Source organism: Carex rostrata, chromosome 19 (genome assembly GCF_964058835.1).
Source record: "Carex rostrata chromosome 19, lpCarRost1.2, whole genome shotgun sequence".
Lineage (NCBI taxonomy): Eukaryota > Viridiplantae > Streptophyta > Magnoliopsida > Poales > Cyperaceae > Carex > Carex rostrata.
The window spans coordinates 7811612-7835927 of NC_135936.1; the positions used below are offsets into that span (position 1 = coordinate 7811612).

Consider the following 24316-nt stretch of genomic DNA (forward strand, 5'->3'; position numbering starts at 1 on the left):
AAGGATTTTTATGAAATCATGATTATTTTTTTTTATAAAAATAATATGAACTGAAATGTTATTTTGATTCCGATTTTTTTTTTTTGGGACCGAACTGGCAATTTAGTCTCAAGTATTTTCATAATTTTTCATTTTTTTTTTTTTTGAAATATGTAAAAACGGCTGCGGCCGAAATGGCAATTTGGTCTCAAAAAAGGACCGAAATGTCATTTTGGTTCTGATGGTTTTTGTAAAAAATAAAACAATCAAGTTGATTTGGTAAAATTTATGTTTTTATTTATGGTTTCTTAAAAAAAATTCCGGTACTATGACTTTCTTTTATTAGTTTCTTTCACAAAAGTATTTGTGCATGAGAATTCAAATTTTATGTCGTCCGTACGGCCAATTCATTTAAAATATCATAATGTTTGCTGATAAAGATGTAAAGTGTTTCAATCGAAAGAACATATTTGAGAAGTGAGAAACTATTCCTATTCCGAGAATTCTATTACTTCTTTTTTTTCTCACTCTATAAACTCAGTACTGGTAAAAATACTCAGTATTTAGTCAGAAATCAGAAAGACTGAAGCAACAAGGCTAGAGACAAAAAATGCAATGATTTCCTTTTGTTTCATTCTTGCATGCGTTACTTCCAGTGATCTGAGCAAATTATTGACTGAAAAAACCAGAAAAAAAAAAGAAGAAGAAGAGAAATAACAGCGAAGTAAAATAAAGCAAAATATACATATAATAAAGCTCAACGGCACAATGTGGTTCCAGCTGATTAGCTGAACTGTTAAATGGATCTTCGACATTTTTATTCGAGTATTTATTTATTACCGATGGACGCATGAAAATAGTCCTTTGAATTAGAAAGAAAATTGTTATATTGTAAACTAATGAACATACACTCAGATATAGTGTATCTTTAAACTTGAATATACACTGTGAATCATTATAAAAAATAAAAAAAAGTATCTTATATAACGGTGCAAATTAAAAGTATATATGGTCCCTATAATTAATTCCTCAACAAATTTTCTACATTTTAATTAAAAGGTGCATGAAGATTAATTCGTAAACACATGAGTGGAGTCAGGATTTTTTGAAAAGCGAATTTCAAACATATATAATTCATTGATCAATAAACGAGAATAAATGCCTTTTAATGTTCTGTATATATTTTCAATATAAAAGGTGTTGTGCCACTATTGAAGTGGGTTCTACTCTGAGATTAAATTAATATGGGTCAACGCTTGAGATCGATTTAAAAATTTCTCTGCCGTGCTGTAAATTGAAGTATTATTTTTCAATAGTATTCGATCGATACATCATAAATTTAAAAAATTGAAAACACAAATAGACAAAACCTATAGTGAGAATAGAATATGAGAATAGAGAATGAATCTGGACGATGGATTTTTGGAGCGTTGGATTGAGAAATTCTCATTTATGGGTGATGTAGGTGCAATATTCTACAAATATTCCGGTGCACTGTCTCCACTGGTTAAAGAACATAACTACAAAAGATCCAAATATGTGGCATGCTGTTTATTTTGTTTACCCTTTTTACCGGGGAACTTCCAGCTAAAAACAAGAAGAAGGTGAAAAAGAGGGGCCCCAGAAAAAGAGAAATGCTAGAGAGAGAGAGAGAAGTAGAAGAGTAGAAGGGGGTGGGTGATGTGATGGAATCTGTCGCATGATTAATTTAATCTTGTACTGTTTCTATCTGACAGGTAGAGATATGAAGCAGCTTTTGCACTGATGGAGATCACCTCAAATCTCAAATCTCCCTTCTCCCTTGTTCAATTTATCCTCCTCATCTCCATTTTCTCATCTTTTTTTTTACCATTAGTTTTTTGCGACTATTCCTGGTTAAAAAATACTGATCATTTTGGTGCACAAGTGCACAACTATTCTTCTTCTTGACCGTTTGCTGTCTAAATCTGTAGCATTATTTTAACATATTTTTTAAGCATTTTTCACCCAAATGATTTAAGGTATTATTGAAGCAATTATGCCGAAGACTTCTTAAGATTAACCAAATTCATCTAAGAAAACAAACTATAATTTGATTTTCTTATATATATATTTTTGTAAAATCAGCGTAGCTAGATTAAGACAAGGACAGAAAATATATGCACAACTTTCTTCGTCGTTATTTCTTATCTTTTTTGCGGTTTAGTGTGATTACGAGCTCAGATCCAGTGAAGTAACCTAAAAGTTGGGTTTTAAATCTGGACCGTCCGATTCAAATCCGTATAATCCATCCGAAATGGAGTGCACACATCTCAAACAACGAATCCGAATTCCGAGGTGATCTCGAGCGACGGAATCAAATCAGACGGTCTCGATCCAAAACCCAAAAGTTGGGTTACTACAGGGGATCCGAACCCGTATGATTACATGCACAAGTTCTCTAGGGCCCAGTGGCCCACGCAATGCCTCCTCAGTCCATGGGCCCTACATAACTCTCTTGCTAGACTTGGATCACTTATTAATTTATTATTATATAACAATTAGTAATTACTATTTTTTTTTTGTTTTAATTGAGGTATCTTGTAACTATTAATTTTTTATTTTAATTGAGGTATAGTTGAACAATATGAAATACGTTCAAATTTTGGTAGAGAAATTGAATTATTTAGTTTCTGATCGAAACAAATGATTGAATAGAATTCAATTTAAATCAACTAAAAAGATACGAGAAAAGATGAATTTGAATTAAATTTATTTGACAAGTTAATGCATGATTTTATCGTTGTAAGTAAATCTTAATTAATTATAAAGTACATGAAATTTTAATTAACGCTAAAAAACAATAATTTATCATAAGACAATAAAGAGGAAGAAAAAGGAAAAAAAAAAAAAAAAAGTAGCAAAGCAGAATAGAATTAATAAAATGAAACTCCCCAACAAAAATTCATCATTAATTAATAGTCGAAGCAACAATAATGTTTCACGCTGAATCTAATATTTAGTAAGGAATTTTCTAACATAATTTCAACCTTTTAATACGCGATCAAATTTATTTTTTGACATTAGATTGTCTTCTCGAATCGAAGATTTTGGAACATCAAAATTTAATCAAATTTGTTTTCTTTCCTGACCACTTGTCCACTTCAAACGCCAAAATTCTGAAAATCCCTTTTGTTTTAGTAAAATAATTAATTTCAATCGCATCAAAATTAGGGCTGTAAACCAATCAAACTGAATCGAAATTACTCCGGTTTGAGTTTGAGTTTGAATAAGATTCCAATTGAAATGGTTTGATTTGTTTTGAATTAAACTAATTTTGAATCGAATTAATTGTGAACTACAATTTTTTTAAATCGAAGTCAATCGAATTATGAACTACAAATATTTTTGGCATCCCTAGTTATACCGGTAGTTTATGCATTAGTTTTCTTCTCGCGAAACAAAATTCACACGGTTTCCTTTTACCTTTCACTAATTCACACTAATGGATTATGGGCCAATTTAAAATTTTCTTACTTTTTATGCTGCTGGATTGATTAAAATAACGACATGGACGTAGTCAAATAGAACTTATTACATTGTTAATTTGTTACGTTGCTGAAACTTTTTTCTATTATAAGTTATCATTATATTAATAATTTTGAGCAGTGATATAAGTTTGGTTCATGTATTATTAAAGATTAATAGTTGAATCCATTAGTTGCATTATTTGAGATTTGAATCAATTTCAAATAATTTATACTCAGTTTGAGTTTAATTTGAATAAGATTTGAACTGAACTGATTTGATTTATTTCAAAATAAACTAATTTCAAATCGAATTAAACTCAAATCAAAATCAAATCCATTCACGAAGTAGGAATTTTTTTTGCCACTCCTATCCAAAATTGATAAAATTCAAGTTCCTAGCAACTATATTCCTCGCAGTATGATGGTTCAAAACTTGAATTGTAGACCTCGGTAACAATCTGATATTTAATGCATCCCTGGTGATGGATATCATAAGCTCTCCTGCTAGATAGCAGAACAGGACAAAGGGAGACAGGAGAGAAGAATTTTTTTGGCAATAAAGAGAGTATAATAAAAGCGGTAATAGGGAGATGCATGATTTACTGGGCTCATTCTCCAAAGAAATCACTCTCTCTCTATCTCTCTCTATTCTCTTCTTACTGACAAGCCTGATTCGTCGAATCCCAATTAAACCACCAGGCATCCATCCCTCAGTATAAAACCGACTTTTCCCCCTCTTTAAAGAGCAACCACCATTTCTCCATCTCTATCCTTCACAACTCTCTCTGCTCTATCTGCTTTCTGCTACCTCTAATAAAACTTAGAGATTGATAAACAAAGGGTTGGTTAAATTCTCTTTTGTTCTTTACTTGTTAGAGCCATTATTGGCCCCTTCATTTCTGGTATTCTCTCTGCATGCATGGGGCTTTCTTCCATTCTTCGTTGTTGGTCGTCGCTTACCTTTAATTAATGGATGCCTTTGTTGCTGTTATCTTCTTAGCAACATCTTTTTTAACTTTTGTTTCATCTCTCTTGTCCCTTTTGCTTGCCATTTATTCTGGTCTCCTTCTAGTAGGGTTTTTTAAACTTTTGAGAGATTCTCTGCCTAAACTTATCCTTAGTTACTTGCACTTACCATGTTCAGCTCGTGAACACTATATGAAACATCTACTTATATTTACTTTTAAGTTCCATTTAATATTAAATCTCAGACATCTACCACTATGTTGGAATCGGAGAGAAAGTTCAAACCTTTTTTATTTTCTATGTAAATCTAAGGTGTTACCAACTTTGATACAAATTTTTTGTGTAGATTGAATGGAGATGTTGGGAAGACAGTTTGAGAGCTGCGACGGGCAGCTTCCCCCGGGTTTCCGCTTCCACCCGACTGACGAGGAACTGATCACTTATTACCTTGTTAGGAAGGTTAGGGATGGTAGATTCACTAGCCGTGCAATTGCTGACATAGACCTCAACAGGTGTGAGCCATGGGAACTTCCTGGTAAGTTTTCTATGATAAATTGCTTAAGTTTTATATGACCAATTGCTTCATTAACTAACTATTATCTTATTTTTTGTCATTCCATTTTAATTTTTTTTTTTGGCATTTCTCTTTTATTTGACTGCCTTAAAAACTAGTTTATTGTTGGTACAAAATATCCGACATTTTTGTTGAAACTGAACACTTCATAGCAAGCTTATTTGCATATATATTATTTATTTTAAGGAGTTCATGATGGTGAATATGTTGAGTCAACTAGCGTCAACTTACCATTATTGGCATGAATTTTTGTTTTGTAGAGAAAGCAGCAATGGGAGAGAAAGAATGGTTCTTTTTCAGTCTGAGAGATCGGAAGTATCCAACCGGGCTGAGAACAAACCGGGCCACTGAAGGCGGGTACTGGAAGGCGACCGGCAAGGATAGAGAGATATACGTTACAAAAACTGGTGCTCTGGTTGGTATGAAGAAAACCCTTGTTTTCTACAAAGGGAGAGCTCCCAAGGGAGAGAAGAGCAACTGGGTCATGCATGAGTACCGGCTCGAAGGGGTTTGCGCTTACCATTACCTCTCGACTTCATCCAAGGTTGTATATTTATAAGCTCATATATTTCTTTTCATTTGCCATTTACCTTAGTCTGTTTGATTTGTTAAGATTTGGTGAAAATTTATTGTCGTCTTTAGGTTTTTCATACTAAACCCTAAGGTCTTTTCAGTTTGCATTGATTAGGATCTTTAGTTTGAAAATTGAAATACCCTTTAAGATTATGAGTCGGATCCATGATTGCTAGCCTGGTGATGCAGTTACATCAAAACCTATAATTTAACAACCTATTATTGTAGTGAGGCCTGTCTGGGTAGTGAGAAATAATGAAAGATTGGTTATTTGATGACCTATTATTCCCCTAACTAGTAGTTTGTAATTGTAGGCATGAATAAGGTGGATTTGCTAATAGTTGTTAAAATCCCAGGCGTTAGCTCCAAAAACCCTAGCTAATGATTGATTCACCCATTAAGTATAGCCAGCATAAAGCCACATCTATCTCCATACAAAGTGACACTTTTGTCTTCTTAACAAATATTTATGATAATCATCAATCTGGCTATACTTTAATTTAATGTTTTTTCTAATGTCAATAACCCTAGTACAAAATTAGGTTAATTGTATATCTGTTAGGCTGTTGCTTTTGCATCTTCTTCGAATTGCTTTGCATCCTAAGCCAAAGTTATAATAGATATAATTCCTTGAGCCAATGAGCTCAAAGTTGCTGCATTTCAACTTTCAAGGGCCAACTTTTCTCTTGTTGTTTCTTTTACAAGCATTTTTTCCATCACCTGATATGCATTTTCTTTGATATGTGAAACACAGGATGAATGGGTGGTTGCACGTGTTTTCCAGAAGCCCGGCAACTGTAAGAAGAGCCGCCTCACAATGACCAATGGTGCCGCTGCCATCTCATTCTCGGATTCGGCCTCTGGTGCCTCAGCTGCTGCTGCCGGATGCTGCAGCTCAGCCACATCTACTGCAGCTTCGCTCCCTCCAATGATTGAGTACCCGAACTTCAACGACCGTACTGGCAACTGCTCGTACCGTGATGCTGCTCAGAGGGAGCTCGTGCCCTGCTTCTCCACTGCCTCAGGCGAAACCAATGCTGCTTCCTCTGCTGCGGCCTTTGGTCACTATTTTCCATTAGCAATCGAACCTCCTCCACTGCCGGTTGGTTTGCCGAATCCATCAAACTATTTCCCGAGCCTTAGGGCTCTCCACGAGAACCTTCAGCTGCCGGTGTTTCACGCCAATGCACATCCTGCATCTGGATCAGGTGTTTGGTCGGTTGATCTTGACCGCAAGTTTGAGATGAACACTGGTAGGGCCAACCTCGTAGCGGCCGCGGGTCCCACTGAGCTTGATTGTGTCTGGAGCTTCTAGATTGATGGTTATTGTAGTACTTGTGTTTCATTATCTGGCATGCTGTTGCATGTACTTGTATTATCTAATATGTTGTTGTATGTTGAATCAGAAGTGACTTAATTAGTCTTATTGTTGTATCCTAATTATCAGATTGTATTGCTTTTTATGTAGTATTATGCTCTTGTCATCGTGTCTACGTTGAACTCAATATATATGGGTGCTTTTGTCATGTATTCTCGTGTTATGTATCATTTTGCTTTGTATGAATATGGACTCTCCTGTGATTGTGATACATTCTTTTGTCTGTAGGCTGTTACTAACATTTGACAGATTCCGTTTCACTTTGTTGCTTTAATAATTGCTCAGCTGTTTTATAGAAGAACCTCGCTGTGAGCTAGTGAAGAACTTGTAATATTTTTATATATAAACAGTGAAAAGCTTTAGAAGACAACAAAATGACAATCTTTTCTCCGTTTTCCATCACTGCATATTTTATTTTTGGTATTGAAATACATGTAAAAATTGACTTTGTTAAACAATGTTAAGGAATACTAGCTGCTATGGATCTGGAATTATATATCTATCGATCCATGCATGGGAAATATGTTGTCCTTGACTATAGAGAAGAGCCAAAGGTGAAGAAATAGTAATAACTTTTGTCTAGACTCTGCTGAGCGTTTTCCGGAGCACGTGTGCATGGTACCACCGACCTGAGAAGGCACGGCCTTGATACGCCAGAAACAATGAGTAGGGGGTCCCACTAAGTAGCATAGGGGGTCAATAGGCAATGCGTATTGCAGAGAAAGAAGTGGGGCCTCCAGTTGGCAGTGGTACGTCCTGTCCGAGGGACGTGGGGGTGGCGAGAGAGAGAGAGAAAAAGAGAGAGAGAGAGAGAAGAGAAAGAAAGAAGCCCCTACGTTACGTCCTATCAGCAAGTTCAGAAATCTGACCTGAGTTTGGGAAAGGGTGAGAGAGAGAGAGAGGAATTGGGTCCGAAGCTCTTTGGACCATCTCTGTCCAAAGAGATTATTAAACCGTCCGATTCATATTGTGTTTTAATCAATGATGACGATGCTTCGACTCCCATTTTAACTAAAATGGAAATATTTTGGCTATATTTATTAGGTAGACCTAGGGCTGGTAAAAAAATTCGAGGTTCGTGATTCGATTCGGATTTGATTCGAGTTTAATTCGATTCGAAATGGGTTCAAATTGAAACAAACCAAATCAGGTTCGGTTCGGAATTAATTCAAACCAAACCCAAACCTAGCCTGGTTCGATCGAAATGAGTTCGATCATTTTTATGGTTCGAATCTCATAATAACATCAGCCGTCCATTTACATGATGAAATTAAAATCCAAGATAGAGAGTCATAATTTAACTTAGCCGACACTCCCTCGCTCTCAAATCTCAATAACCTAGTTCTCTCTCCACCTCTCCCTAACTCACTCTCCCTCTAGCTCTAAAATCTAGTTGACGCTCTCGGCGACTGGCTGTCTCTCCGGCTGTCACTCCTCTCTTCGGCCTAGATGACTGTCTCTCCCCTCTCTTCGGTCGTCTTTTATAGTTCATACCAGGAAAACCGTCTTTAATGTATTTTTTCATGAACAATTTTTCAACTTAAAAACACTCATTTCATAGTTCATACCGGTAAAAGGAAGCCATGTGAATTGTCCCGAGAGAAAAAATTAATGTATAAACTACCGGTATAACTAGGACTGCTAAAAAATAATTTGGTTCGTGATTCGATTCGGGTTCGATTCGAAAAATGTGTAGTTCGAAATGGGTTCGGTTCGAAACGAATTAAACCAGGTTCGGTTCGAAATTAATTCAAACCAAACTCAAACCTAAGGTAAGTTCGGTTCGGTTCGGTTCGTTGCCACCCCTAGGTAGACCTGATAGCAAAAACGGAACTTTCCAGTTCCTTCCACTATTCATTAAGGATTGAGTTTTATGAATTGCTAATGTCTCCATTAATTCACATTTTGAGAATAGTAATTTGAAATAATAAAAGTATCTAGATATTTTCGATGCACATATTTTGATCTCCTTTTTATCCGAATTTATCAAGGTTCTTTAGAAGAAGACTCTTTTTTAATTTTTTTAATTACTAACTTCAATAATATTTTCACTTAGTTTTAAATAAAGAGTCATGTAAATATGAAAGTGTATAGAATTTTAACAATAAATAAATTAATCAACTTAATTTGTCAATTAGTAATAAATACTAACTGGTTTGCATTTGTAACTATTAAAAGATTAAATAAATGGAAGATGTATTGGAGATCTCCATTTAAAAAGTTACTGGAGATTTGAAAAGAAAATTGTTACCTAGATTTCTACTAGTCGAAACAGCAAGAAATATTCTTTCTATATGAGCACGTTCAATACATCACCGTTCAAATAATTGTATCGCACGGTTTAAATACTTCTTTGGACGGATATGGTCCAAAGAGCTTCGGACCAATTCCGCTCCCTTGGTCGTAAATGTTATCAGTATATATTTACGAAAGGAAGAGGGGGCAGAGGGGCAGGGCAGGGGGCTGCGGCACTCAACCGCGTTAGAAATTTGGAACACAGTGACTGACGCGCTCCCTCTCCCTCTCTCTCCCTGTGTATTTCAAAGAGCAGTTGGTTCTTCTCGGGAAGTGCTCTGATATCATCTGCCCCTTTTTACTTAAATTATATTAATTCAACTGTCTATCTTTATTGCACGGAGAGAGCTTTTATGAAGTTCTTTCTGTTTGCTTCTCCCGAAGACTGGAAGTTATTCATTTATGCCTTAGATGCCTATGATCTGAATTCTGAGCCATTGTTACGGTTTTCTTTTATTTGCATATCATTAAATCGGAAAAGAATAATTTTAGTGTACATGCATACTGTAACTGACAACACATTGGGACCAATTAGGGGTGTAAACGGATCGGATATTATCCGATTTCCGGAAAATTACTTAAATTATTCGTTTTGTATCTGTATCCGAGACAATCCGTATTCCGTATCCATATCCAAAAATTAATCTAAATTATCCGATCCCTATCTGTATCCGTATCCGAAAAATTATAACGGATAAGAATACGGTAAGACTTTCAACTATTCGTATCCAATCGTTTACACTTTTAAACCACAATTAATGTGTTATATGTTCCTAAATTAATTTATTAAATTGCACATTATACTAATAATTTATTAAATTATATATAGATATATATTTTGATGAACAATATATGACATAATCAGTGACTAATATTTTAATAATACAATATATGTTTTGTAACCAATAAGCTAATTATGAAAAATATCCGTATCCGTCAGATATCCGATCCGTATCCGTAACGTTTCATATCCGATCTGTATCCGTATCCGAGACTATCCGTATTCAAAAAATTATAACGGATACAAATACGGTAAGACCACTATCCGATCCATATCAGACCGTTTACACCCCTACATTGGGGAGTTCATATCGTTGTTTAAATTTGAAAGATATTTATCTGGAATTCCAAATAATCGTTGTTTTACTAAGAATTTTTTTTTGTTTGGAAGTGCTGCTCATTGGACCTAGGATGACCTTGGCCTAATTATGAGATGGCGTCCTTCTTCTTATAGGAATTGGATTTGATTAAAAATTGGCTTAAAATGTCTGATCCGTATTTAGATTTGTGCCGACGAAATTAAGACTTTCTAAAGTTACACAATCTAGATTCCGAACCTAAACTTTTTGCGTGAATTTTAACCAATAGCAGACGATGTAGATCCTATTTTGAATAAGAAAATATGTGGGAGCTAATGGGCTAGGTCCGACCATGGACAAAATAGCTGGGCTGAAATATGAAAGGGTCTCAAAACACGGCACTGTCCTTTGCTGCAACTGCAAGGTGTTGTGTCAACATGCTAATTAATTTTGATACCAAGCACTTGCACACATCGTGGTTTGCATGGGCTGGGACAGAGCACATACACGCGTCCGGACGTGTCCATGTACCGTGCCGTTTGATGTGCATATTTCAGGACACTACAATACTACATGCTTATATTAAAGGAAGCTTCTAATTGTCCACAACTAGTTGTCCACAGTTTGTCCACAAAAAAACTGTAATTTGACTTGCGCGAATCCTATAAAATTTCAATTATATACTGTAATCTCATATAACGAATCATATACAAAACACACTTTAAAATTATAACATCCAGCGGGACCACTTTGTGTACTTGCAACTTGCACAACTTGTCAAACTAACTGTACTTGCTGCGGGACCACTTGATGTACTTCTCTAACTTACAGTTAATGACAATTTTAAAACCTTCTAAAACATTTTAAAACTGAACCATTTCTCAAACTTGCAGTTTTTTCAAAATAACCCTGGAAATTATGCAAAATTATTATTTTTTTAATTAAATTTTTTTTTTAAAGTTCATAATTTTTTTCTTCAATTATTAATATTTATACATACATCTATATCTTGTAAATTAACACTACACATACTGTAAAACATACAAATATAAACTGTAGAACCTCAATACTATAAAATTCTCAAATGTAAACTATAAAACTAATATATACAAACTATAAAATTGTAAATCTGAAACCTAAAATACTAAAAAAACTGAGATAAACATAGTACAAACTTCAATAGTCTAAAAGATATAAACAATAAAACTAATAGATGTAAACTATAAAACATCAATACACCAACTATTCACAACTACATTGTTAAACATTAGTAAATGTTCACAAAATGAATACTATAAAATCACAAGATAAATACTATAAAATTAATGGGATGGATACTGTAAAATGACAAGTTCAATACTCCATATCACCTCTCTATCGTCTCTTTCCTCCAGATTTCCACAAGATGAATACTGTAAAATCACAATATGCATATTCTAAAACTAACGGTGTGAAAACTATAAAATGACAACATCAATACTCCATATCGCCTCTCTATCATCTCCTTCCTCCAGATTTTCACAAGATGAATACTGTAAAATCACAAGATGAATACTGTAAAATTAATAGGTGAATACTGTAAAATGACAAGATGAATAATCCATATCGTCTCTCTATCATCTCTTTCCTCCAGATTTCTACAAGATAAATACTATAAAATCACAAGATGAATGCTATAAAATTAACGAGGTGAAAATTGTAAAATGACAAGATCAATACTCCATATCGCTTCTCTATCATTTCTTTCCTCCAGATTTCCACAAGATGAATACTATAAAATTAACGGGGTGAAAACTATAAAATGACAAGATCAATACTCCATATCGCCTCTCTATCATCTCTTTTCTCCAGATTTCCACAAGATGAATATTGTAAAATCACAAGATAAATACTGTAAAATTAACGGGGTGAATACTGTAAAATGACAAGATAAATATTGTAAAATTAGATAGATCAGATAGATCAATACTCCATATCACAAGATGAATACTATAAAATTCAAATCAGACATTGAGATGCGATCGTAATCAGATAGATCATTTTTGTATTTTTTTTTATTCAAATAAAAAAGTCAGTTACAAGAGGTGGAGGCGAAACTTCAAATATCAGATCCGATCAAATAAATCGCATAAAACGATCTTCCGATTCATATAGAAACGATCTATGCTATCTGCTAAAAGATATAGTTAACTTCAACATAAATCGTATCATAATTAGATAGCATAGATCATAAAAAATTCAAAAAAAAAGTCACGAATCTTCAAATCGTATAGATCATGTAAGTTCTCATCTATGTTGAAGTTACAAGTCTCGAATCCGTACATCTTCGTGAGAAATCAGGGCTGTCACGGCCGTCGCGACAACTAGTTGCTTCGCTGAGGTCTATGACCGTAGAGTGCTTCAATCTGATCTTCTTCTTTTTGAAATGAGCTTCAATCAGATCTTCAAAGCCATCCTCCTGCTTCAATTAGATCCTCCTGCTTGATCTTGAGAAAACATCCTCCTGCTTCAATTAGATTTTCAAAGCAATCGTCAATTCAAAAACAAAAATTTCGCTAATTTAGAAAGGAGATATATATCGCTAATTTGGCTAATTGAAAAAAAAAAGGAAAGAGACGGGAGAAAGATCGTCAATTCAAAAAGGGAAAATAACGGAGAAAGTCGGGAAAGTTTTTATATAAGGCAATTCGAAAAACAGTTAGAAGACTTATCCAAAAATAGCACTGTGGACAAAATGTGGACAGAAGGCTGTGGACAGAAACCTTTTCTCTATATTAAATGCTCAAATAATACAATATAGACAGGGATGCAACCATTAATAGAATCCGTATCCTCTCAGGTACCTTACTGAAATTGACCGAAACAGACAGTCCAGATTTACTCCTAGTCCAAATTTTTAAATTGGCACAAATTTTAAAGCACAAATAATACTGCTTTGGCACCATCCCGAGTAATCACTGAGAGTAAATCTGGGCTGTCCGTTTTGGTCAGATTTCAGTTAGGTACCTGAGAGGATACATGTCCACATTAATAGATCCATCGGCACAATATTTGCGAATTAAACTCAAATAATTTGTTTTTTTGGTGATGTCGAAGTAAACACCGAATTATTCAGTTGACCAAACTTTGATTGAATTAAATCCGAATAATTCGCGAATTTTATGATTTTTTTTCAAATTTTACGAATTATTCGCAGATTTTTTTGAATTTTTTCAGAAACTTTTTTTCTTTTCTCTCTCTTAAGATTGAGATCTTTAATCCGAATAATTCTAAATTATTTTTGATTCACGAATTTTTGACATTTCTAAGCTGAACCGAACCCGAATAATTCATTTGTCACTATGTGTCCATCTGTGCCGGATTGGTCCAGAATCTGATCGGACGGTTCGTAGATAAACTCAAACGGTGCGTTAATGTAGATAAACTCAAACGGTGCGTTAACGGAAAGGGTTCCCAGTTTTTTTTGTTCTTTTGTTAGCAAGTATAAACCCTGAACCTCATTTCTCATTAAACAACCACCTTGCCCCGACCAATGGCTCCCTTCTCCGACTACCTCTCAGGCGGCGTGAACGACCTCTGGTTGAAGCCGAGGATCCTCTGCTCTCTAACAAGGGATTTGGACGACACCGGAGACAGGTGGAGCCGCCTCTTTGATGCAGAGGAGCTCACGAACATCTTGGAGAAGGTTCATCTCCATGGACTTCTATCTGAGGTGTTGCCCGAGGGTTATGCTGGAAAGGATGAGGCTAAGCTTTGGGAAGAGTGGCGCTCGGCCGTGGATGCCTGGGTTGAGCGCCTGCTGTTACTTGTTTCTGACAAGATGGTAGTTTAGTTTTAAAGGATTTTTTTTTCTTTTGGAATTGAAATAGCTGTTAGTACATGAAAAATTGAAAATATTCGGTGATTTGCATTTGCCGATTGAATTTTGCTTAATTTGAGTAAGATCAATAAAAGTCTCTGTTTTGATTGTTTGTATAATTGGAGAAATGTCGAGTAGAAATCAAGTATTAGATAGCTTGGTTACAATAATGATATTTCTGGTGGTGTTATATGTCAACATTTGTTTGGTTTTTTTACTCTAAAATGGTTTTAGCAACAAAAATGCTGGGTGTTACCATTGTAGAGTGCACCTCAGAACGTCTCGTTCCATCCTACACTGTCTGGTTTGAGAAGCTTTTGCAAAACATTCAGGTCATTTTTACCCTCGCTTGTTTATATTCTCGTGTATGAAGATAAATTAAATTTTTTATCTGATCAATCCAGTGCTGGTTTGTATAACAGGCGTCATCTAACAACCGTTTCATATATGAAGCTTCTTATGCTTGCTTGTCAGATCTATTTACAAGGCAAGTCAAATTAACTAGTACTATTTCTGTTAGTTAAAGCCTTGATACAGCCATAGTGCCTCTCAACTGAAGCACTTGTCATATTGCTTATAGGTTGTCTAGTTTCCCTAATGTAAAGAAAGAATCCACGAGTTTTTCCGGGAGATTAGTTCAACCAATTCTCCAATTATTGGATGGTGATGGTTCTTTTATGGTATTATTCCTAAGTTCTTTTGCATTCTCTGTTTGTTTCATAGTACTTTTACTTTTCTGTAGTTTTCTTAAGTAATGGTTTGATTGTTTGTGTTCATAGGAAGCAGCAATTGATTTGTTATGCACTCTTATCAAGTTTTATCCGTCAGCTATATACAGGTGTTATGATAAGGTAAGGTTACAGCCACTTTTTCCTGATCTCAATAGTGTACTGATTATGTAAGATTATGATACAGTGCCTGTAGCCCTGTGTATATGGGTTGGTACAATTGCTTTTACCCTTTGAGTTAACTTGTCACTGGCAATGCCTAAATTTCATTTTTCTTTTCTTATTTCAACAGGTTGAGTCTGCTCAGGGATTTCCAATATGGAAGCATTAAAGGTAAATTACGTTTGTTGCTTCTGCTCCTGCTGTCCTTTTTGATGTTCCACTCTATTCTTTGTTTAAGGGTTATTAAATCAAAGTCTATATCCGTTTAATGCAATATTTTTTTCTACGAGCACATTCAGTTGGATATTTTCTATCTACTAGCATTGATACCAAACTCCTACCGGACTAGCTTTAAGAGAGCACATAACAGCACTTTAAGTACATGTAAGGGATAAGGCAGATGAAGTTTAGCCATGCCTTTTTTTTAATGTAATTTGTTGAATTATGCAAATTTGTAGAAAATTTCTTGTGCTTTGGCGTTGTTACCGCATGCAAAAGGGGACATAGGGAGTTGGTCTGTAATTATGCAAAAGCTAATGATCAGTATAAACTTAATGTTGAATGATGTCTTCGAGGGCTTAGAAGAAGGTATTTTGTTGTTTAATTTCACGGTCTGTTATGTAAATGGTTTTGTTGCCATCTATGTTGATTGGCAAAGAGAAGAGCCTAGAGTTACAACACCATTCTGGTTGCTGTTTTCATTTTCAGTATTAAGGCCATTATTATTAGTGATTAGGGGGGAGGCTAATCCTAACCATAAAATATAGCAATAACCACTGCAACACGATGTGTTGAAAAAAAAATACAGAAAATTCAGAAGTATAAAAAAGGCGCAGTTCTAGTAACAAACTAAGCATGATACTTAACCTTGCTTTTTTCTGCACAATTGTTACACCATGTTAGTTTTCATTATGAAAACAGAGTACGTAACGAATCCATCCATACTTTACAACAAGCACCTAATTTGATTACACACAATAAGCAGCATTCCTGTATCTTTGGACATACCATGTTAGATCTAACCATGCATACCTGCTCCAAATGGTGATTCATCCATAAATCCACACTAAGACAAGGGACCTAAATAGAAACCTACATTATATTCACAAAAAGAAGACATAAAAAAGCCAAGAGAAACAACCCTATACACTAGATACCCTCTTCCCGCAGAGGCTTTGATATAAGACGTTTAAATTCTTCCGGAGCCAACTCATTTGACGTATCTATGCTTAAAATATTCTCCCTCAGCCTTGACATATTGTGTTCAAGCTTTGCTGCTAAACCTAACTTTTCTGCTTTTTCATCCATTATTGCTTTCTCTCTCTCTTGCAATTCGGCAATACTCTTTCTAATTTCTTCCAACTCAGTTTCATGAACATTGGCCGATGCATGCAAACTCATGCACTTCTTCTCCTCGCTTGCAAGCTCAGTCTTCAATTCAACCCGTTTTGAAGAAGACTCTGTGTAGTCTTTCTTCATGTCAACGAGCTGCTGCAAGCGACTACGTATTGGGTCTACAATGAACCCATTCTCCTCTAAAGACTCAAGGCAGGCAATTTTCTCCTCAAAGACCTTCGCTTCAGTGTGAATCAAGAGCCTCTGGATTGAATCTGACAGGATAGAATATGTCATCATCAATCCAAGAGCCGCACCTTCCCTCTTGTCCTTGTACTCACTGCATTTGAAATAGCACTATCCATTTCAAGCTGTAGACATCCTATCTCGTACATTTCTATACCGGTCAGGTACAGATCCTAGCATATGTTACTTTTGGCTAAATTTTGGAAATATTCATTTAGGTTACAAAATCAAGTTATGGTTGAAATGGTAGTAAAGAAAAGTAACAGCGGGAAATCTATCAGGTATCATACCAATCACTATAGGTACACTGTGCGCACCAGGTACCAGTCAAGACTCAAATTCTTAATCAACACTGTCTATTTACAGGAGTTGTGTTATTAGCAAGCACTTGAAATTATATTATGTGAGTCAGGTGCTGACCTAAAAAGATCATCAGGTCAGCTTGACAAAGAGAGTACCTTTCAAGCTTCATGAAATGAGGCGTCTGAGGAATTTGACGGAACACATCAAGTGTAGTTTCTAGGGTCTTCCATACGGGTGAAGTTTTTTCAAATGGTAATAGAATGTCAGAAGTGACTAATTTGACTGGAGTGTGCTCTGCCAAAGTGTGATTTTTAAATTTAGAGTTAGGATTTGGCTCTGTTAAGACCGAATTCTCCAAGAGAGATAGTGGAGCTGCCTGGTCAACACTAGAAACTAGTCTGCTCATGCTAGGGTTTGAAATGTTGCCTTGGATTCCTGTCAGATGCTCCATAGTTGCACTTGAGTTGAGAGGCTGTGAATCGACCAATTGGCCCTTGCTGATTTCAGCAACATCCTCAATAAAAGAATCTGGTAGGAAAACCACAAGTTTTGTTGATAAGGATTATTATTATTTTTTTTTTTTGCATTTATTACTTAATTCCTAGCCACAGTATATACACACACAATGTTCCCTCTGTTTGTTTAGATTTATATTATATTGTTTTACTTTTCTAAATTGTCAGGTAGGACCCACATAAAATAAATAAATGATCATCTTTGTTTTGTGTTTTATCTTTATGCTCCACTCTATGCTAGGTTAAGGTCTGTTTGTCTAGAAATTGTAATCCACCAGAAGTGCCACTTAGCAAATAATTTCTCACCTTGAGTATTAAGCAAGCATTGGCTCTCTGAACCTACAATATGACCCACTGTGCTGTCGTGGGATGAGGCTCCAATTGCATTCTCCCCAGAACAATCAGCAGTGTAGTTTGTGTTAGAAGCTGTCAGGTAGATTGGTTATGCCTTAAAATATGTTTCAGGGAAAATAAATTAAAACTGAAATACAGGAAAATAAAATAAAATAAACAAATGGCATTTCTCAATTATATTAATAGTTATTATCAGTTTAGCATACACAGTTGCTGTTGACATGATGCTTCTTTCTCACCATTTGTGTTTGGCTGAGGCACATCACTAGAGCTCTCATTAGATAAATTCACATCCTTTTGCTTTTCAGAAGTAGTCTGTCTATTGTGGTTCACCTCATCTTCTACAAAAATGTAAGGTTACATGAAAGTACACTTGACAATATTTTACGTGCACAGAGTGCTGATATTGGCATCTTTGAACTTCAGATTTCAAGAAAGCTTACTCTAGTAAGAAATCATGGCCAAAGCAAATAAATAAGGAAGTTTGACTTACGTTCTTTATCTGTCACCCAGCCCTTAGTCTTTCTTTCACATGTATTGCTTCTTGTTCTTGTACTTATCTTCTGAGCCAACAAAAGATACAGTAGTTATAAAAGGCTCAGCTTGCTACTAGTAGCATACATAAAAGTGAATATACAAATAACAGAATGGAAAGAATGTAATAGTGAGCTACTCACAGAACACAAAATTAAATAGTGCGGTGACTGATGGCAACCCTTAAAAGTAACAAGTGAGGAGAATCAAGAGATACCTTAGAAGGGCTTTCCGACTCGCTCCACCTCCTGCCATTCCAATACAACCGCCTTCGCATGTTAGAAACATTGAAATGCACTGTTGTCGGTTCGCCTTTAGATTCCACGGTCACAAGGTAATTGGAATCACTTAGACCAGCCAACACAACACCAGGAGACCAACCCCCATCGTAGAAAACCTCCACATGAGAATCCACCACAAAGGGGTTTGCCCCAGGCTTATAGACAATGGCAGGCCTAAAGTACCGAGAGTCAAGGATCTCAGTCAGGTCCCCATTGGGCCGTGCGTTCAGGCTATCATACTTGACTAGGTAGTAGGACTTGTGTATCACCTTCTCAACTAGTGCAGGGAAGTATGAAGGCCCGTAATCATCTCTCAAACCATACACTTCCACTTTGTCACCTTCTTTGTAGGTTTCTTTTCTCTAAAAATAATAGATAAATTCAATCTGTCAACTTTGCCTCAATGAAAACTGTTCAACCCAAAATTGGCAAACAAACATGAAAAGAGGGGAAAAAAGAAACTCAAAGTCATAATTGTCTGTACTGGATACTGAAGCTCTGGCCACAATGTGTTCATCTCAAACAGGTCGGAACTATCATGCAATCAGATCATATGTGAATGTTTCTTAATGAAAAAAAAAAAAAAGTTTTGCAGGTTGTTGTATACCAGGCATATTTGTTCATTGTTTCCTATTATTCTTTTTAAAGAAAAAAATCTGACAAACACAGCTGAAAAACTCTCAAGTAATGTACCTGTTGTGCTTCTCCTAGAACGGGAACCCACTTGCCATCGACATAAGCTAATTGAGGCCTGATTTCAGCCGGCTTAAATTGGAAGACCTCCCTTGAGTTGGGAAAAGACACAGTGTATAGACCCGTCGCAGGATTCCTTAGACTCGATACCACTCCATGCCACCACCCGTGACTGTGGTATGCCTCAACGAGGTCATGCATTTTAATATTTGGGTCTTCATCCTGCACAGAGAGTGATGCAAGAAACACTCAGATATGAGCACCAATTTGTGCATGTTTAAGAAACACTCAGATAACAAAAAAAATTCAAAGAAAAAATCTATCTCTGGACACCCACTAGTCGTAGATATAGACCTAGCAATAAACCCTATTTGCAAACCTTTACTCACTTAAAAGTACCATGCATTCTTATAAAATTACTCAAATTTCCAAACAAAACTCCAGTAAATATAGAAAGACAACAAAAATGGCCATAAATCCATACCTCCTTACCACCACCATGTGTGCTCAAACAGCGTGGGGCCTGGGGCCTGACATTCTCGGCGTCCACATCCTCTACTAGCAGCTGCTGTCCATCATCATCTTTCGTGAGGTACTGGACCTTGTACTTGACATACTGCTTTACATCAAAACGATTCAACACCTCTGCCTCGAACCAGGAGCCATAAAACCCTTGGGAGTTGATTTTGACCTCCACCTGTGCACCAACCGGAAAGCCAACCTCCGTTGACAGCGAAACGGGGTTTTGTGGGGAAATGGAGGCTGCTCCTTCAACTGTACCCCTTGATCGAGCTTTGGTCACGGAATCTTGCTTTCTTGCGCTCATTATTGGAGATCAAGACTCAATAGATAGTAGGAAGAATTAAGGAGGGTTTTAGAGTAGAATTTTTAGCATCCGACTTTTTTCTTTTTCTTTGATGGGTTAGAGATGAGATTTATGAACTTCCTTTCTTTTCAGAGAACAGAGAGATGAGTGGGTACTGTGTCTGTGACGAGTGCGTATCCTCTGAGATATCTCAACTTTTGCGTGACCAACGTGTCCGATGCCTATTCGGAGGTGGGGTAGGGGGTTAGTGTTATGTGTGCTTTGAGATTCGTGTGAAACGTATTTAAACGGTTGGGATTTTCCATAAAGTCACGCAAAGTTTGAGATATCTCAGAGGATACGAATTCGTCTGTGACAGACTGACCGTACTGAGAATAAGAAGGCCTAGTTCTCCTGGGAGAGAAATACTGCAAGGAAATTCTGAAAATGGGTCCCCCGAGATATGAATTGAGTACTCTACGTAGTGAGACCTGTGAAAAATCGTTACAGCAAATCGGGCATGAATAAATAAAGTGGGTCCCAAGATGAGCATTTCCCAAAATTGCAAAATTTCGTCGTCGACTCTTTTGTCTTGATCTTTTCTTTTCCCGCAAAAATGTGAAGTTCATGTTCATTGTATAGAAAATCACACACACTGCACACAATCATGTCGTTTTATATGTTCGTCTCAGTCTCAGTTGATCCAACGACTCGTACTACTTGATTCATTTTTTGAAACTTAATTCTCACACAATTAATTTTGTCGTTCTCTGTTCTAAAGATTTTTAACATTTTAAAATATAGTTACATATATTTTCAAATTTTCTGCATGTAAAAACTTTTAGTAGAAATTGTCTCATTTTAAAAAAAAATAGGAACCTGCAATTATTGTCAGGTAACATGAAGATTAAAATTAGTTACCATATTTATTTTCTTTGACAGAAGGTAAAGGATCAGAAATTATGAAGTTGTTGGTTCGAGCTGGAATGGAGGCTCCACCTCTCTGGCATCAGAAAAGCAAACCACAAGAAAACACATGCAATAAGAAGACTCCGGGAATCAATCTCACCCTTACTTTGCTCTCTTACTTATTCATGCTGCATCATGCTCACTAATCCCTATCCTGTTCAGGTACAAATTTGAGTCTTCTTAACTCATAATATGGACAATGTTTTGTGTCCTTCTAAAAATTTAGATATATCCTTAATTGGTAGAAATTATCATTGATACCCTTTTAAAATTTTTTGAGTCTTCTTAACTCATAATATGTACAAATTTGAAAATTATCATTGATACCCTTGCAAAAAATTAGATATATCCTTTATCAATGATGAGTAAGATGTCCTGTATCATCTTCAGATTTTTTTTTTTCATATTATCATGATCCATTAATTCTTCAAATGTTAGCTATCTTTTTAATAACATACACAAGTCGGAATATATTTTGTGATAATTTGATATTTATAAGGGCTTCAATGATTTGAAGGTATGCATGTGGAAGAGCCTCTATGTAATGACTAACATATCTTAATTTTAACAAATTTTTTTAAGGTTGTTATACCTGTACGGCCATTGTTAACCTTAATTTTTTTTTTTTTTAGTAAAACAGTTTTGCCTTCTACTACCTCTTTGTATCAAGAGCTTCTCTGCTCTGAGCTTCCTACATTTCATTTGTACATCTTAGATCTCTTGATTGCCACCATCAAAGGATTAAAGAGGTGTTAATATCTTCTTTTATTTCTTCAATTTTTTCCTGTAAATGCGCAAAATGTATATACTTACTGAGTAACAACTATTGTGGCAACCAACTTTTATCACATGCTGCTAGTGCAGTGCAACCTGTTATAGATTACTTCAGGAGAGCTACTCATCCTTCTATAAGAGCGAAAATCTATTATACCCTTGAATTATTGCTGCATTCAATGGGTGTTGGTGCGTTATTTCCTGAACGATTTCCTTTGCATCTCTTTTGCTACGTAAGCTCATTTTTTGTGTATGGCTTGTTACTGCAGGGATGTCACTATACCTTGCCGAACATGTGGTCAGCAATGCTTCTATTGATCTGGATGAAGGTCACGAAAGTATTTGCATATCAAAGTTAGGTAATGAGGCATCATTGAAAGTTAGCCCGAAAAAGAGGAAGCGGGGATGTTCTTATTCACAATTAAATGGGGTAGAGGAAGACACAAATTCTGTTATTGCTGGGAAGAAATTAACGTCGCTTTCTGTCAAGATAGCTGCGCTGAGAGCAATGGATGCTCTCTTATCTGTGGTAATTTCCCAAATTTTACCTCAAAATTGTGTAGAATTTAATTGGGAAATTTTCAAGTGTCATCTAGTAAAGTGACAAACATAATAAAATAGTGTAGCTGGTAAAGTACGACCACAAATTTATTTTCATTAATAACTCAAATTCAAAAAGGTAAAGAATGTGAAATTGTGAATCATTGATGTTACGACACCGATACCAGTACCAGGATGTGAGTATTTACGTGTTACATCTTATCCCAAAATTCTCCAAACATCTACGTAAAATTCCAATATTTTTTAATTTATTAAAATTTTCCTTTTTATTTGTCAATAAAATCAACAGTAGATAATTGCACCTTTTCTCTACATTATGGTAGGGTGGTTCTCTAAAAAGCAAATCATGGAGGCTGGAAGCAGACCGCCTTTTAATAAATCTGGCAACAAAATCACTTGACAGATCTACTGGCAAAGCAGGAAAAGATTTATGCATAGGGGAATCAGCTGCATCCCAAGAGGAGTATTGTCTTGTGGCATTACAAGCCCTATTATCTTCTCTTCTTTCAACTTCTCATGTTAGACCCCCTTATTTAATGCAAGGCCTTGAACTTTTTCAAAAGGGTACAGTCAATCTTTGCTGCTCTGCATTTTTTTCTTCGTTTCTAGCATGAATACTTCTCTGTTAGTACCCCCATTTTTTTATTAAGGTTTGTTCATTTTATGCAATACCTTTCAATTTTTATTATGGAAAATTCCTGAGTTTACTGGCAAAGGTTGCTAATTTCAGGATCCTCTATTATAGTTGCTTCTTACAAATTGAATTTCTCCCAATTGTCTTAAAGATGATTGGTATTTTTTCAAGGTGTTTATGCAGATCAACTGAAATACCCAAGTTACTAACATTTTGGCAGGAAAATTAGAAATAGGAACTGAAGTGGCTACATTTTGTGAGAAGGCACTTTTAGCATTGGAAGTTCTCATTCATCCCCGTGATATACCTCTAGTGAATTACCCTTTTCCTGTTGCTTCCGCAGTAAGCATAAATGAATTTGCTGATGAAGAAATGCACCCTGGATCGTGGGATGCGAGTGATGATGAGATACAACCCCTTCGAGACATAAATGGGGATACCCAACCCCAATTGCTGGAAGTAGATGCACAAAAATCTCAAGGTGTAGAGCAAGAACGAAGAGAGTACAATAGAGAAGCTGCCACCTTATCTTTTGATACTGAAAAAATTGAATCTAGCAGTGTTTTACCACCTCAGGCACCGGTTGATCTGCTGCCTTCCCAAGGCTTGCAAAATACAGGTACGGATACAAAATATACTGTTTCACAGGATACAGTCGATAGCAGACAGGGTAAAAAGTTGTATTATGATTTGCTGGGGAATAATAGTTTGAAAGGTAAGGAATTGATGAACGATTCTGACTCTGAATCATCCGATTCAGCACCTCCTATTGTGGATGGTCTCGACACTGATTAAATGTATAGTTCATTTATTTGTTTCAAAAGAAAATTTTGGTTTGCGGCTTATGTATTTGTCTGTAACCTGAGAAAATGATATTCGTTTTACTAAATATCAATTTTTTATTTCTTCACAAGTGATTAACTTTTTTTTTTTTTCCTTTTTTGTAATTACGTGATGGTGTAATCCGTAAATGAAACTCATAGGGCTAAAATCAACTGCATATCTGCATTTCGTTGACGCCTGTCAAAATGCAAAAGAAAAATTAAGAAATAACCCGTATTTTGGATGGAATTGATTAACTGAACAATGTATATAATGTCGGAAATAAATCTGCTGCGATTCTAAAGGATCACAGGCTCAATTCCAACCACAACCGTTCATATGCTTCGAGATTCGTGCACAAAAATTATCTCCTTGGAGATTCCAGAATTTTAAAAACATATCTTAGAGC

At 35.8% G+C, this 24316-nt stretch overlaps 3 protein-coding genes across 3 annotated transcripts; 2 read left to right on the forward strand and 1 right to left on the reverse strand.

Moving 5' to 3' along the window:
- Positions 1-4785: 4785 nt before the first annotated feature.
- LOC144571792 (protein CUP-SHAPED COTYLEDON 2-like) lies at positions 4786-6902 on the forward strand. The gene is made up of 3 exons (XM_078321171.1): positions 4786-4968; positions 5268-5551; positions 6335-6902. The coding sequence occupies exons 1-3, from the start codon at positions 4791-4793 to the stop codon at positions 6893-6895; spliced, it is 1023 nt and encodes a 340-aa protein (XP_078177297.1). The 5' UTR covers positions 4786-4790; the 3' UTR covers positions 6896-6902.
- Positions 6903-13859: 6957 nt separating this feature from the next.
- LOC144571997 (uncharacterized) lies at positions 13860-24173 on the forward strand. The gene is made up of 15 exons (XM_078321388.1): positions 13860-14155; positions 14202-14232; positions 14426-14523; positions 14614-14678; positions 14772-14871; positions 14971-15042; positions 15212-15243; positions 15320-15344; positions 15540-15669; positions 21090-21260; positions 21757-21865; positions 21934-22079; positions 22160-22419; positions 22775-23015; positions 23306-24173. Exons 1-15 carry the CDS (start codon positions 13865-13867, stop codon positions 23878-23880), a joined length of 2346 nt encoding a protein of 781 aa, XP_078177514.1. The 5' UTR covers positions 13860-13864; the 3' UTR covers positions 23881-24173.
- LOC144571899 (DUF724 domain-containing protein 6-like) lies at positions 16206-20267 on the reverse strand. Its single transcript, XM_078321295.1, has 8 exons — positions 19827-20267; positions 19343-19564; positions 18586-19011; positions 18328-18397; positions 18041-18175; positions 17787-17906; positions 17121-17493; positions 16206-16756 (listed from the first exon to the last, which is right to left on the reverse strand). Exons 1-8 carry the CDS (start codon positions 20166-20168, stop codon positions 16231-16233), a joined length of 2214 nt encoding a protein of 737 aa, XP_078177421.1. The 5' UTR covers positions 20169-20267; the 3' UTR covers positions 16206-16230.
- Positions 24174-24316: the final 143 nt, after the last annotated feature.

What these genes read in the sequence shown, in the direction of transcription:
- LOC144571792 (XM_078321171.1), top strand. Translation starts at nt 4,791, where the DNA reads ATGTTGGGAAGACAGTTTGAGAGCTGCGACGGGCAGCTTCCCCCGGGT. An exon ending in TGAGCCATGGGAACTTCCTG is followed by an intron (nt 4,969 to 5,267) that starts GTAAGTTTTCTA and finishes TTTGTTTTGTAG; the next exon opens with AGAAAGCAGCAATGGGAGAG. An exon ending in ACCTCTCGACTTCATCCAAG is followed by an intron (nt 5,552 to 6,334) that starts GTTGTATATTTA and finishes TGTGAAACACAG; the next exon opens with GATGAATGGGTGGTTGCACG.
- LOC144571997 (XM_078321388.1), top strand. Translation starts at nt 13,865, where the DNA reads ATGGCTCCCTTCTCCGACTACCTCTCAGGCGGCGTGAACGACCTCTGG. An exon ending in ATGGTGATGGTTCTTTTATG is followed by an intron (nt 14,872 to 14,970) that starts GTATTATTCCTA and finishes TTGTGTTCATAG; the next exon opens with GAAGCAGCAATTGATTTGTT. An exon ending in CATGCTGCATCATGCTCACT is followed by an intron (nt 21,261 to 21,756) that starts AATCCCTATCCT and finishes TTAGTAAAACAG; the next exon opens with TTTTGCCTTCTACTACCTCT.
- LOC144571899 (XM_078321295.1), bottom strand. Translation starts at nt 20,168, where the DNA reads ATGAGCGCAAGAAAGCAAGATTCCGTGACCAAAGCTCGATCAAGGGGT. An exon ending in CTGGGTGACAGATAAAGAAC is followed by an intron (nt 18,176 to 18,327) that starts GTAAGTCAAACT and finishes ACATTTTTGTAG; the next exon opens with AAGATGAGGTGAACCACAAT. An exon ending in CATTTCATGAAGCTTGAAAG is followed by an intron (nt 16,757 to 17,120) that starts GTACTCTCTTTG and finishes TTTCAAATGCAG; the next exon opens with TGAGTACAAGGACAAGAGGG.